Source organism: Oncorhynchus gorbuscha, linkage group LG24 (assembly GCF_021184085.1).
Source record: "Oncorhynchus gorbuscha isolate QuinsamMale2020 ecotype Even-year linkage group LG24, OgorEven_v1.0, whole genome shotgun sequence".
Lineage (NCBI taxonomy): Eukaryota > Metazoa > Chordata > Actinopteri > Salmoniformes > Salmonidae > Oncorhynchus > Oncorhynchus gorbuscha.
This window is the reverse complement of record NC_060196.1, coordinates 56,353,025-56,367,002: the sequence shown is the minus strand read 5'-3', so window position 1 is coordinate 56,367,002 and position 13,978 is coordinate 56,353,025. Positions and strand designations below refer to the sequence as shown.

Here is a 13,978-nt window from a genome sequence, read left to right as displayed (position 1 = left end):
TAAATTCCTCCTGTCTTAGTGATTGTAGGGCATCTACACAATGCCATGTTCCATCTGAAATACAATACTTGAAGATGAAAGGAATAGAGAGAATGACGTGTATTTATTTTAAACCATTTTCACTTATGTAAATTACCTCTGTTGCATTTACACCAGTTAACATCCACTCTGACAACACCCTTACAAAGAATAACAAAACAACCCCTTTCTATTATAAATTCCATTATAATACTTGTAAAAAAACGTTTATTCATGAATTCCGAGAATCCTGTGAACGTTATGTGCATGTTTCATATCACCCATGTACCCCCTTCGGTTTCACATAGAAATAAATGGGCGGAACCGGAACTGCATGTAGTTCATTTCCGCTATCTGGTCCGTCCAGCAAAACTTTCCTCAAGACAGATTAACAATGGCTGAACGAGGATATAGTTTCTCCCTCACTACCTTCAGGTAAAGTCAAATAAAAATAGATTTCTGCATCGCAAAACGTGGTCAATTAACATCTTACTGGGAGGCCATATTCTGCTATAATTGTGATCTTGATCTTGCTCGATGGCCATTTAAAAACACTTGAGGCAACTCTGCAAGAGATGCAGTGTCACGCCGATGCTAACTAGCTAGCTTCTTACCGGTAGCTGTTGAAGAGTTCAAACGGGCTAGCTAGCGTAAACCAATTGATAGCGCTGTAATTTAGGCTAATGTATGATTATTTGTAGCTCCTGCAGTGGCTAGCTAAATGGCTAGCCCCCCTGTTACGTTAGCTGGCTACATAGCTGAAACTAGTTTAGTTTTGGCTACTGGCTACTCAGTTAGCTAGCGAGATATGTAACGTTAGCTAGCTAAGTAAATGGATTTAACTTAAAACATTTCTATGAACAGGTGTAGATTAGTGCTATAACTAACGTTTACCTAGTTACATATCTTCCTCGTTCCTTACAGCCCCTCTGGGAAGCTAGTCCAAATTGAATATGCCCTGGCAGCAGTGGCCGCAGGTGCACCCGCTGTAGGAATCAAAGGTGAGTAGTTAGATTAAAACATTTTGATGCAGGTAGTTTATATCCACCTTATTTATTTATTGTTTTTGATTTAATAAGTACACATCCAGTTAAACACCTCAACAGACTTAGACACAACTAAACATTCACTTTGTTTATCACCTCAAGTTATGAGAGCTGATTCCAAGCGTTGTCATGTAATCGTTCTTCCCTAACTACAGCCTCAAATGGAGTTGTCTTGGCAACAGAGAAGAAACAGAAGTCCATCCTGTATGATGAGACCAGTGTTCACAAAGTTGAGCCTATAACCAAACACATTGGTATGGTGTACAGTGGCATGGGACCTGACTACAGGTAATGAGGGAATGGGGAACTCATTCTTATTGGAAATCAACTTCAGCATGTAGTACTATACATATGCCAACTACCTATGTACTCTAGTATATTATATATAGAAACATGATGTAGTTGTTTTATAGAATATTGCTAAGATCTTATTTCTTAGCATACGTGCTAAACCAAGTAAACTAAATGTACAGTCCTTGACTGTAATGAGACGACTGGGCTCGGGAGAGATACTCTTTGTTGTGTTGACAGGGTGCTGCTCCGGAGAGCCAGGAAGTTGGCCCAGCAGTACTTCCTGGTGTACCAGGAGCCCATCCCCACAGCTCAGCTCGTTCAGAGGGTGGCCTCCGTCATGCAGGAGTACACACAATCAGGGTATGGAGTACGATACTGTAGCTACTTATTGAGGATGAATGTTTTGCTTACCATGACTGATTACGGTTCTCTCAGCTTAAATGACCAGATAAAGGTGGAGTAGTCCAAAAGTCAACTGTTTATTCATCATTTATTCAGTGCACTAGGAAAGTATTCAGACCCCTCCCCCTTTCCCACATTTTGTTACGTTACAGCCTTATTGTAAAATGGACAAAGAAAATCCAATCTACACACCATACCCCATAATGACATTGCGAAAACAGGTTTTTGCAAATATATTAAAAATAAAAAAAAACTATTTTCAGACTCTTTGCTCTGATATCAATCTACTTAGCCTTAGAAAAAGCTGTTTGGCATAGACCCAATAGTTCATACTGGAAATCTAGTAGCCTCACTAGAAGTAGTTCATCCTGAAAGGCCTAATTCATGACTTTTTGGAAAAAAGACCCCTTGACATTTCCCACATTTTGTTACAGCCTTAATCAAAAAAATATATATATATAAAAAACTCAATCTACACACAATACCCTATAAAGACCAGGTGAAAACAGGTTAAGACATTTTTGTGAATGTATAAAAACATGTATTTACGTAAGTATTCAGACCCTTTGCTATGAGACTCGAAATTGAGCTCAGGTGCGTCCTGTTTCCATTGATCATCCTTGAGATGTGTCTACAACTTGATTGGAGTCTACCTGTGGTAAATTCAGTTGATTGGACATGATTTGGAAAGTCACACACCTGTCTGTATAAGGTCCCACAGTTGACAAGGCGTGTCGGAGCAGAAACCAAGCCATGAGGTTGAAGGAATTGTCCGTAGAGCTCCGAGACAGGATTGTGTCGAAGCACAGGTCTAGGGAAGGGTACCAAAATATGTCTGCCGCATTGAAGATCCGCAAGAACAATGGCCTCCGTCATTCTTAAATGGAAGAAGTTTGGAACCACCAAGACCCTTCCTATGACTGGTCGCCCAGCAAAAACTGAGCAATCAGGGGAGAAGAGCCTTGGCCAGGGAGGTGACCCGATGGTCACTCTGACAGAGATCCAGAGTTCCTCTGTGGCGATGGGAGAACCTTCCGCAGCACCACACCAATCAAGCCTTTATGGTAGATAGGCCAAACGGAAGCCTCTCCTCAGAAAAAGGTACATGACAGCTTGCTTGGAGTTTGACAAAAGGCACCTAAAGGACTCTGACCATGAGAAACAAAACTATATAGTCTGAGGAAACCAGGCACCATCCCTACAGTGGAGCATGGTGATGGCAGCATCATGCTGTTGGCATGTTTTTCAATGGCAGGGACTGGGAAGCTAGTCACGATCAAGGGAAAGATGAACGGAGAAAAGTATAGAGAGAGCCTTGAAGAAAACGTGGCCCAGAGCGCTCAGACTGGTTCACCTTCCAACAGGACAACGACTCTAAGCACACAACCAAGGCAAAGCTGGAGTGACTTCAAGACAAGTCTCTGAATGTGGTTCAGCCAGAGCCCAGACTTGAACCTGATTAAACATCTCTGGAGACCTGAAAATAGCTCTGCAACAACGTTCCCATCCAACCTGACAGAGCTTGAGGGGCTGTGGGGAAGAATGTGAGAAACTCCTTGAATACTGGTGTGCCAAGCTTGTAGCGTCATACCCAAGAAGACTTGTGCTAAAACAAAGTATTGGGTAAATGGTCTGAAATACATATGTAAATGTAATAGCAGTTTAAAAAAATATATTTCTAAAACTTGTTTTTGTTTCGTCATTATGGGGTATTGTGTGTAGATTGAGGGGGAGTAAACTATTTAACCCATTTTAGAATAAAATGTGGGAAGTCAAGGGGTCTGAATACTTTCTGAATGCACTGTAAGCAGATGACAAAAGTGCTATTACAGATACCCAGCTTACAACCACAAAGTGCAAGCAATGCAGATGTAGAACACAGTGGACAGGGAAAACTGTAGAAAGACAGGAATCTAGAGGAACAAGGCTCCGAGGGGCTGACCAATCCTCTTCTGGTTGTGACGGGTGGAGATTCTAAAAGTACCTCAATGTTCCTTTTCAGACTATCATTGTAACAAAATGACTGAGGGGGGGGGGGTTATTCTAATGTAGTTAATTTAAATTGATCAATGAATGCATTCATGATGGAGTCAATTTGCTTCATGTAGGCTTAAATGTTTTAATGTGTCGTCTTACGTTGCAGGGGTGTCCGTCCTTTCGGGGTGTCCTTGCTGATCGCAGGTTGGGATGAGGACCGACCATACCTTTTCCAGTCCGATCCGTCTGTAAGGGCTGGTTACCACCATTTGTTATCTGAGCATATTTGTCTGTTTGTTGTGAGATCGTGATAAATTGATAACCATGTCTGTATTTCTCTACCCAGGGAGCATATTTTGCCTGGAAGGCGACTGCTATGGGGAAGAACTACGTCAATGGGAAAACATTCCTTGAGAAAAGGTATTTCAATTTACACCGTACAATGATGGCCAAACCCTCCCACAACGCTAGGCCAATTGTGTGCCGCCATATGGGACTCTCGATCACGGCAGGTTGTGATACAGGCCGGCATCGAACCAGGGTCTGTAGTGACGCCTCTAGTAACCCTTTAATAAATGTGGGGTAATGTGTGTCTCCTAGATACAACGAGGACCTGGAGCTGGAAGATGCCATCCACACAGCTATCTTGACATTGAAGGTGAGTGACTGCGTTGTAAACATATCCTCCTATGTGGGAAGGTTCTCATCTCATCCCCCTTTCTATGCTCTCCTGTCATCACATATGTCTTAAGAGACCATGGGACTGTCTCGTGATCTTTCACTTATTAGCAGAATCCTGAATGCTATATTTTATTCACAGGAAAGCTTTGAGGGTCAGATGACCGAAGACAATATTGAAGTGGGGATCTGCAATGAAGCCGGTTTCAGGCGACTCTCACCTGTAGAAGTGAAAGACTACTTGGCGGCCATTGCTTAAAGAAAAAGTGACTCTCGTTGGTGTGATTTGTTTCGTATTTGGTTATTACTGAAATAATTTAGACTACTGTATTTTCAACATAACAGCATTTATTTTCTTTGTATTCCCAGTTCCTCCTTCCCCTCTGACAAGTTCAGTACCTATCAATAAATGCCAGAAACTAAAGCTCCCATGTTTTTATTTACATCTTGTGCTTATCGCACAAAATAAAACATTTCCACAAAGACTAATGCATTAATTGCCTTAAATGACGTTAAGATACATTTTACAACTCATCCCTGTACAGTTTGCTTCATATGCAAATGCATTTAACTATACAATGTGTAAATGTAGTTTGTGGCATCTGTATTCCTGGCAACTGCTATGGCTTCCTTCTGCTACCAGGATAAGGAACCTAGCATTGAGAATGGTTATTTCCTGGATTGTGACCCTGTAGTCTTGAGCTGAGAAAGGCAGAAAATATCCAGCAGGTAACCAATCTGAAGTATATTAATTTCAAACCAAGCAAATCATTTTTCTGCAAAGTGTTTGACAAATTCAGAGAGACTATACACATGTCCACATCCCACTTTGGAGTCCATACTGATGAAGTCATCCAGGTTCATTTTAGAGTCTAGAATGAAAACAAACATTATGTTAAGACAACCCTCACACAGACAAATGTGATTTCCATTCAAATATTGAGTTTCACAAGAAGAAATGTGTAATAGGACCGAGATGTACCTGTTGTTTCAATACAAGGATACAACGGTGGAGGCATGCGCCATGTCCCATCTGCATTTTTCATATGTGACCGGTCCGAGGCAAAGTTCTTCAGGTAGGCATCTGCAGGAATAACTCGCAACTTCCTGGAACGCGTTGAATAGACGAGCGTTTAAAAGTGTTCATCATTGAAGAGAACCGGTTACCATGACACACATAATTGCTTAGAATATGAAAAAAAAGAAAGTTAAATAACAATATGAATACTTGCTTACCTCCAGAAAGCTGGTTTCAGGCCATGATCTGTGTGGAAGGCTTCTGTAGTGTAAACATGGGAAGGACAGGAGAAAGGCAGGACTGTATCCAGGTCATAAATAAAACTCTGTCCCTGCTGATTCTGATGAAGTAGGACAACGTGATAATCCTACAAACAGAACGATGTTATATTGTGACTGTTGTAATAGTTTACAGTGCAGGCTACAATATTTTTCCTATAATGTTAAAGACAAGGGTGTGGCTTCATATTTCCTCGTTCTGGTTTCCTCCATCCTCTTGTCTGAAAATGAAAGCCAAGGGACAGTGCCTACCCAAACAACAGGTTCATCTCCACGACTGGACCTCTGTTTCCATATAGGGATCTGAGAGGAATGGAAATTCATCAATTATTATAACAGAGTAAAGGGTTAACAATGACACATCATTTTAATGACCTACAACTTACCATTTTTCTTTCATTTGATATAAATACTGCATACACTTCGTCCAAATGTATTTGCGTTTGAGTCTTGACGTGTTCACATAGTTTCCAGACATTTTCCTCACTGAAAAAGCAAGATGTTAAAATGTAATTCATGCACCCATTATATTAGCGGACTACTTCACTCCATGGTGAATTAAATTCATATAAACTTCACCATGGAGTGGAGTTTATTCCGCTCCCATTGTGTATTGAGCTAGCTTCATCCTGATCATGCATTGCGGACAATTACCAGTAACAGCTTGTATACACGCATTCATCCCTGGATGGAGTGATGTTCACATATTTTGAGGAAACGTGTTCTTTATGCATGTCTTCCCTGAAAATGTAAAAGACTGACCCTAATCGGCAGTTGATTTTGCAGCAGTCTGCATATTTTGGTGTTACATTTTTAAGTATCCGCCGGAGGACGAGAGTCGTCTTCTTCTGTAGTATAATATCGGTCCGCTATTAAGGTGCATGCCGCCACCTAATGTGCCGGAGTGTGCGATCAATCATGGTTTGGCTAATTATGTACTACTTATAAAATAAAATCCTTACTAACTTCTAACAAACCCTCCCCAAAACCCATCCTCTTCAAACTATCTCTATCATACTGAGACAATCCATCCTTGCGATTATTCATCATAAAAAAAAAAAGATGTAGACAGTAACTTGTTACCCCTAATAACTCTGTTGCCATATCCACAATAATCTTCAACCGGACATTTCTGCTTTCCACAATACGATTCGTGAATTTACTACCAAAATGTCCTTTGAAGCAGCACATTTATGGGAGCAAGATTTCTGAAAAGGCCTTGAGACCATGTCAGGACTAGTAGAAGCACCAGTTCCTTCACATTTTCTTTAATATAATCTATGGAGATGGTGGGACCAAAGAAATGACTCTACTGAATATAGCATAAGCTCCAGGGACATGGTTTTTGATCTTCTTCCTATTGAGAGTGTCCATTTGAAGAATCTTCCCTAGCTGAGTATGGCTACCACAGGATAATAGCAGTCTACCATTTCCAATGAACCGGGCTAAGTTGACTTCACCAATCTCTTTCTTTATGTAACAGTATAATTTTAAACCGTCCCCTCGCCCATACCCGGGCGCGAACCAGGGACCTTCTGCACACAACGACAACAGTCACCCTCGAAGCATCGTTACCCATCGCTCCACAAAAGCCGCGGCCCTTGCAGAGCAAGGGGAACCACTACTTCAAGGTCTCAGAGCAAGTGACGTAACCGATTGAAACGCTATTTAGCGCACACCGCTAACTAAACTAGCCGTTTCACATCCGTTACACTTACATCATTGCTTAATGGGATAGGGTGTACATGCAACCCTGTGGTCACATCAAACACACCATCACAACATTCCAGCTGTTGAATCTCCAATCTCCTCCCCATATCCTCCATCGCTCCTCTGAAAAAACATTCGTAACCACACTAATAAAGGTAATCTAGCAGTAAAGGGTGTTTTGCCTGTAACCGAACGCTCTCTGTTTCGCAATCCCAGAGCCGACTAGTTGAAGGATCTGTCGATGTGTCCCTGGGCAAGGAACTTAACCCTAGTCGCTCTGGATAAGAGTGTCTACTAAAATGTACATGTTTCTTGATGTTCCCCTTTCTATCACTGGCTTGGATGTCGCTACAACTCACATGCTACGCAGGAGTTTGTCGGTAGGGGGTGACATCCCGTTGCAGAAAGTGAACTTGTTCCTTGTTTTCCCTTACATAATTTGCTTTAATACATTCATGTGAGTCCACAGGCAAAATGTGCATTTTTAGGGTAGTGGAGCTGTCCCCAGAATTTGTTTAATTTCCATTGCAATATTTAGCAAGACTCTCTCCCTCTCTCCTCCTGTCCCGGAGACACAGAGAGAGTACCGTACAAACTTAAGCCCTCCTTATTTGCAGAATGGACATCTCTGGCCTGCTGTCATACACTGAGTACGATGAAACAGCATCCATTCTTCAGATGTTCACCTCTTCTGCTGCCCTGGGGGCCATGGATGTGGAGCTCATTGTTAGGGTCGACTTGTTTAGGTCTCAACTCACTCAAAAAGGCAGTAAGAATGTGAAACAGCGGGCTTCTCATAGTTTCTGCTCCAAGCTGCTATTGTTAGTCTCATTGATTTTCTCATTGATTTCTGGTGTTTTCACTCTCAAACAAGGATTTTGCTTTGTGTTTGCCTCTGTAAGTGAGGTTAAAGATTGTATTTCCCATAGTTGTCTCAGATTCTTCCCACCTCAAGATTGACACACTGTAGCTGTTTGTTTATCACAGTTCGTAAGCCTAGAAGGATCAGCCTTTTCCATCAGAGGTTAAAACAACATACCCAGGATTGGTCTTTGCTCTGTGGAATACATATCAGCCCACGAAGCCCTTACACTTCCTCCAGGTTTTTAACCATGGGGAACCTTGTCAACGATAAAATATACTGTTTCACCTGAATGAGGTTTTGTGGGATGTTTTTTTGCATTACAAAATATTTGTACATGTATAAATGAAATCACATTCAAAACAATCATGAGACCAAGCAAGAATGTCAAACCACTGACTCTTTCTCTATAGTAGATCATATGAAGAGAAGTAATTGTTGGAGAGGAGAGCAGAGAGACAATCTCTTCCCCTTCCTCTCTCTTTGTCCCCCCCTTCCTCTCTCTGTCTCCCCTTCCTCTCTCTCTGCCTCCGCCTTCCTCTCTCTCTGTCTCCACCTTCCTCTCTCTCTGTCTCCCCCCTTCCCCTCTCTCTGTCTCTCCCTTCCTCTCTCTCTGTCTCCCCCTTCCTCTCTCTCTGTCTCCCCCTTCCTCTCTCTGTCTCCCCCTTCCTCTCTCTCTGTCTCACCCCTTCCTCTCCTCTGTCTGCCCCCTTCCTCTCGCTCTGCCTCCCCCTTCCCTCTCTCTGCCTCCCCCTTCCTCTCTCTCTGCCTCCCCCTTCCTCCCCTGCCTCCCCTCTCTCTCTGCCTCCCCCTTCCTCTCTCTCTGTCTCCCCCTTCCTCTCTCTCTGTCTCCCCCTTCCTCTCTCTCTGTCTCCCCCTTCCTCTCTCTCTGCCTCCCCTTCCCTCTCTCTGTCTCCCCTTCCTCTCTCTCTGTCTCCCCCTTCCTCTCTCTCTGCCTCCCCCTTCCTCTCTCTGCTCTGCCCCCTTCCTCTCTCTCTGTCTCTCCCTTCCTCTCTCTCTGTCTCCCCCACTTCCTCTCTCTCTCTGTCTCCCCCTTCCTCTCTCTCTGCCTCCCCCCCTTCCTCTCTCTCTGTCTCCCCCACTTCCTCTCTCTCTGTCTCCCCCTTCTCTCTCTCTGTCTCCCCCTTCCTCTCTCTTCTGTCCCCCCTTCCTCTCTCTCTGTCTCCCCTTCCTCTCTCTCTGTCTCCCCCTTCCTCTCTCTCTGTCTCCCCCTTCCTCTCTCTCTGTCTTCTTCCTCTCTCTGTCTCTCTCCTTCCCTCTCTCTGTCTCCCCCTTCCTCTCTCTCTGTCTCCCCCTTCCTCTCTCTGTCTCCCCCTTCCTCTCTCTCTGTCTCCCCCTTCCTCTCTCTGTCTCCCCCTTCCTCTCGCTCTGTCTCCCCCTTCCCCCTCTCTCTGCCTCCCCCTTCCTCTCTCTCTGCCTCCCCCTTCTCTCTCTCTGCCTCCCCCTTCCTCTCTCTCTGTCTCCCCCTTCCTCTCTCTCTGTCTCCCCCTTCCTCTCTCTCTGTCTCCCCCTTCCCTCTCTCTCTGTCTCCCCCTTTCTCTCTCTCTCTGCCTCCCAATTCCCCCTCTCTCTGTCTCCCCCTTCCTCTCTCTCTGTCTCCCCCTTCCTCTCTCTCTGCCTCCCCCTTCCTCTCTCTCTGTCTCCCCCTTCCTCTCTCTCTGTCTCCCCTTCCTCTCTCTCTGTCTCCCCCTTCCTCTCTCTCTGTCTCCCCCTTCCTCTCTCTCTGCCTCCCCTTCCTCTCTCTCTGTCTCCCCCTTCCTCTCTCTCTGTCTCCCCCTCCCCTCTCTCTCTGTCTCCCCCTTCCTCTCTCTCTGTCTCCCCCTTCCTCTCTCTCTGTCTCCCCCTTCCCCCTGCCTCCCCCTTCTCTCTCTCTGTCTCCCCCTTCCCTCTCTCTGTCTCCCCGAATTCCTCTCTCTCTGTCTCCCCCTTCCTCTCTCTCTGTCTCCCCCTTCCCTCTCTCTGTCTCCCCCTTCCCTCTCTCTCTGTCTCCCCTTCCCCTCTCTCTGTCTCCCCTTCCTCTCTCTCTGTCTCCCCTTCCCTCTCTCTCTGTCTCCCCCTTACCCTCTCTCTCTGTCTCCCCCTTCCCTCTCTCTCTGTCTCCCCCTTACTCTCTCTCTGTCCCTTCCTCTCTCTGTCTCCCCCTTCCTCTCTCTCTGTCTCCCCCTTCCTCTCTCTCTCTGTCTCTCCCCCTTCCTCTCTCTCTGTCTCCCCTTCCCTCTCTCTGTCTCCCCCTTCCCCTCTCTCTGTCTCCCCCTTCCTCTCTCTCTGTCTCCCCCTTCCCCCTCTCTCTGTCTCCCCCTTCCCCTCTCTCTGTCTCCCCCTTCCCTCTCTCTGTCTCCCCCTTCCTCTCTCTCTGTCTCCCCCTTCCTCTCTCTCTGTCTCCCCCTTCCCCTCTCTCTGTCTCCCCCTTCCCCTCTCTCTGTCTCCCCCTTCCTCTCTCTCTCTGTCTCCCCCTTCCTCTCTCTCTGTCTCCCCCTTCCTTCTCTCTGTCTCCCCTTCTCTCTCTGTCTCCCCCTTCCTCTCTCTCTGTCTCCCCCTTCCCCTCTCTCTGTCTCCCCCTCCCCCTCTGCCTCCCCTTCCTCTCTGTCTCCCCTTCCTCTCTCTCTGTCTCCCCCTTCCCTCTCTCTGTCTCCCCCTTCCTCTCTCTCTGTCTCCCCCTTCCTCTCTCTCTGTCTCCCCCTTCCCCTCTCTCTGTCTCCCCCTTCCTCTCTCTGTCTCCCCCTTCCTCTCTCTCTGTCTCCCCCTTCCTCTCTCTCTGTCTCCCCTTCCTCTCTCTCTGTCTCCCCCTTCCCTCTCTCTGTCTCCCCCTTCCTCTCTCTCTGTCTCCCCCTTCCTCTCTCTCTGTCTCCCCCTTACCCTCTCTCTGTCTCCCCCTTCCTCTCTCTCTGTCTCCCCCTTCCTCTCTCTCTGTCTCCCCCTTCCTCTCTCTCTGTCTCCCCCCGTCCTCTCTCTCTGTCTCCCCCTTCCCCTCTCTCTGTCTCCCCCTTCACCTCTCTCTGTCTCCCCTTCCTCTCTCTCTGTCTCCCCTTCCCTCTCTCTGTCTCCCCCTTCCTCTCTCTCTGTCTCCTCCTTCCTCTCTCTCTGTCTCCCCCTTCCTTTCTCTCTGTCTCCCCCTTACTCTCTCTCTGTCTCCCCCTTCCTCTCTCTCTGTCTCCCCCTTCCTCTCTCTCTGTCTCCCCCTTCCTCTCTCTCTGTCTCCCCTTCCCCTCTCTCTGTCTCCCCCTTCCTCTCTCTCTGTCTCCCGCTTCCTGTCTCTCTGTCTCCCCCTTCCTCTCTCTCTGTCTCCCGCTTCCTGTCTCTCTGTCTCCCCTTCCTCTCTCTCTGTCTCCCCCTTCCCTCTCTCTCTGTCTCCCCTTCACCTCTCTCTGTCTCCCCCTTCCTCTCTCTCTGTCTCCCCCTTCCTGTCTCTCTGTCTCCCCCTTCCTCTCTCTCTGTCTCCCCTTCCTGTCTCTCTGTCTCCGCTTCCTCTCTCTCTGTCTCCCCCTTCCTCTCTCTCTGTCTCCCCCTTCCTCTTTCTCTGTCTCCCCCCTCTCTCTCTGTCTCCGCTTCCTCTCTCTCTGTCTCCCCCTTCCTCTCTCTCTGTCTCCCCCTTCCTCTCTCTCTGTCTCCCCCTTCCTCTCTCTCTGTCTCCCCTTCCTCTCTCTCTGTCTCCCCCTTCCTCTCTCTCTGTCTCCCCCTTCCTCTCTCTCTGTCTCCAGATGCCACAGAGTCAGAACCCTGTTTAGAGAACCTCTCTCTCTCTGTCTCACCCCTTCCTCAGGCTCTCTGTCAGAACCCCCTTCCTCCTCTCTGTCTCCCCCTTCCTCTCTATCTGTCTCCCAGAACCTTCAGAGAACTCTCAGAACTCTGTCTCAGAGAACAACAGAGAGTCAGAACCTGTTCAGAGAACCTCAGAACTCTGTTTCCCCCTTCAGAGAACCTCTCTCTCTGTCTCTCCCCCCTTCCTCTGTTCTGAACCCCTTACTCTCTCTCTGTCTCCCCCTTCCTCTCTCTCTGTCTCCCCCTTCCTCTCTCTGTCTCCTCCTTCCTCTCTCTTTGTCTCCCCCTTCCTCTCTCTCTGTCTCCCCCTTCCTCTCTCTGTCTCCCCCTTCCTCTCTCTCTGTCACCCCCTTCCTCTCTCTCTGTCTCCCCTTTCCTCTCTCTCTGTCTATCCCCGCCTTCTTCTATTTCTGGCTTTTCCTCCTCCTCTCAAAAAGCTGCAGATCATATATCCACCATTTTATTCCAGATGCCACAGAGTCAGAACAGGCTGTTTAGAGAACAACAGAGAAGCAGAACAGGCTGTTCAGAGAACCACAGAGTCAGAACAGGCTGTTCAGAGAACCACAGAGAGTCAGAACAGGCTGTTCAGAGAACCACAGAGAGTCAGAACAGGCTGTTCAGAGAACCACAGAGAGTCAGAACAGGCTGTTCAGAGAACCACAGAGAGTCAGAACAGGCTGTTCAGAGAACCACAGAGAGTCAGAACAGGCTGTTCAGAGAACCACAGAGAGTCAGAACAGGCTGTTCAGAGAACAACAGAGAGTCAGAACAGGCTGTTCAGAGAACCACAGAGAAGCAGAACAGGCTGTTCAGAGAACCACAGAGAAGCAGAACAGGCTGTTCAGAGAACCACAGAGAGTCAGAACAGGCTGTTCAGAGAACCACAGAGAAGCAGAACAGGCTGTTCAGAGAACAACAGAGAGTCAGAACAGGCTGTTCAGAGAACCACAGAGAAGCAGAACAGGCTGTTCAGAGAACAACAGAGAGTCAGAACAGGCTGTTCAGAGAACCACAGAGAGTCAGAACAGGCTGTTCAGAGAACCACAGAGAGTCAGAACAGGCTGTTCAGAGAACCACAGAGAGTCAGAACAGGCTAATTTTTTCAGAGAAAACAGAGAAGCAGAACAGGCTGTTCAGAGAACAGCAGAGAGTCAGAACAGGCTGTTCAGAGACTATTAAAAACCACAGACTTGGTTTGTAACACCATGGCAGAACAGGCATTGTTCAAAAGAGAACCACAGAGAAGTATACAGAACAGGCTGTTCTCGCAGATGATTGAACCACAGAGAGTCAGAACAGGCTGTTCAGAGAACCACAGATTGTGCTCTGGCTCTGCCTACAACAACAGCAGAACAGGCTGTTCAGAGAACAACATCAGAGAGTCAGAACAGGCTGTTCAGAGAACATCACAGACTCAGAACAGGCTGTTCAGAGAACATCAGAGAGTCAGAACAGGCTGTTCAGAGAACATCACAGAGAGTCAGAACAGGCTGTTCAGAGAACATCACAGAGAAGCAGAACAGGCTGTTCAGAGAACCACAGAGAGTCAGAACAGGCTGTTCAGAGAACCACAGCCTACAACAACATCACAGATCTAGCCTACAACAACATCACAGAACAGGCTGTTCAGAGAACAACAGAGACTCAGAACAGGCTGTTCTGGAGAACAACAGAGAGTCAGAACAGGCTGTTCAGAGAACAACATCAGAGACCAGAACAGGCTGTTGCCTACAACAACATCACAGACTCAGAACAGGCTGTTCAGAGAACAACACACAGACTCAGATCATTGTGCTCTGCTCTCAGAGAACAACATCACAGACTCAGAACAGTGCTCTGTTCAGAGAACATCACAGGCAGTGCACGACTCTAACAATGAAGCCTCACATCAATTATCTCTCCCACTCTCTCT

The 13,978-nt window shown here is 46.8% G+C and overlaps 2 protein-coding genes across 2 annotated transcripts; one reads left to right on the top strand and one right to left on the bottom strand.

The window, feature by feature from the left end:
- The first annotated feature begins 336 nt into the window (after positions 1 to 336).
- Positions 337 to 4,900, top strand: psma2b (proteasome 20S subunit alpha 2b). The gene is made up of 8 exons (XM_046327358.1): positions 337 to 453; positions 943 to 1,019; positions 1,220 to 1,352; positions 1,596 to 1,718; positions 3,904 to 3,985; positions 4,084 to 4,157; positions 4,338 to 4,395; positions 4,558 to 4,900. The coding sequence occupies exons 1-8, from the start codon at positions 413 to 415 to the stop codon at positions 4,672 to 4,674; spliced, it is 705 nt and encodes a 234-aa protein (XP_046183314.1). The 5' UTR covers positions 337 to 412; the 3' UTR covers positions 4,675 to 4,900.
- A 238-nt stretch (positions 4,901 to 5,138) lies between these two features.
- wdyhv1 (WDYHV motif containing 1) lies at positions 5,139 to 6,539 on the bottom strand. The gene is made up of 6 exons (XM_046327359.1): positions 6,366 to 6,539; positions 6,098 to 6,197; positions 5,964 to 6,014; positions 5,652 to 5,800; positions 5,398 to 5,522; positions 5,139 to 5,287 (listed from the first exon to the last, which is right to left on the bottom strand). The coding sequence occupies exons 1-6, from the start codon at positions 6,443 to 6,445 to the stop codon at positions 5,184 to 5,186; spliced, it is 609 nt and encodes a 202-aa protein (XP_046183315.1). The 5' UTR covers positions 6,446 to 6,539; the 3' UTR covers positions 5,139 to 5,183.
- Between the last annotated feature and the right edge of the window lie 7,439 nt (positions 6,540 to 13,978).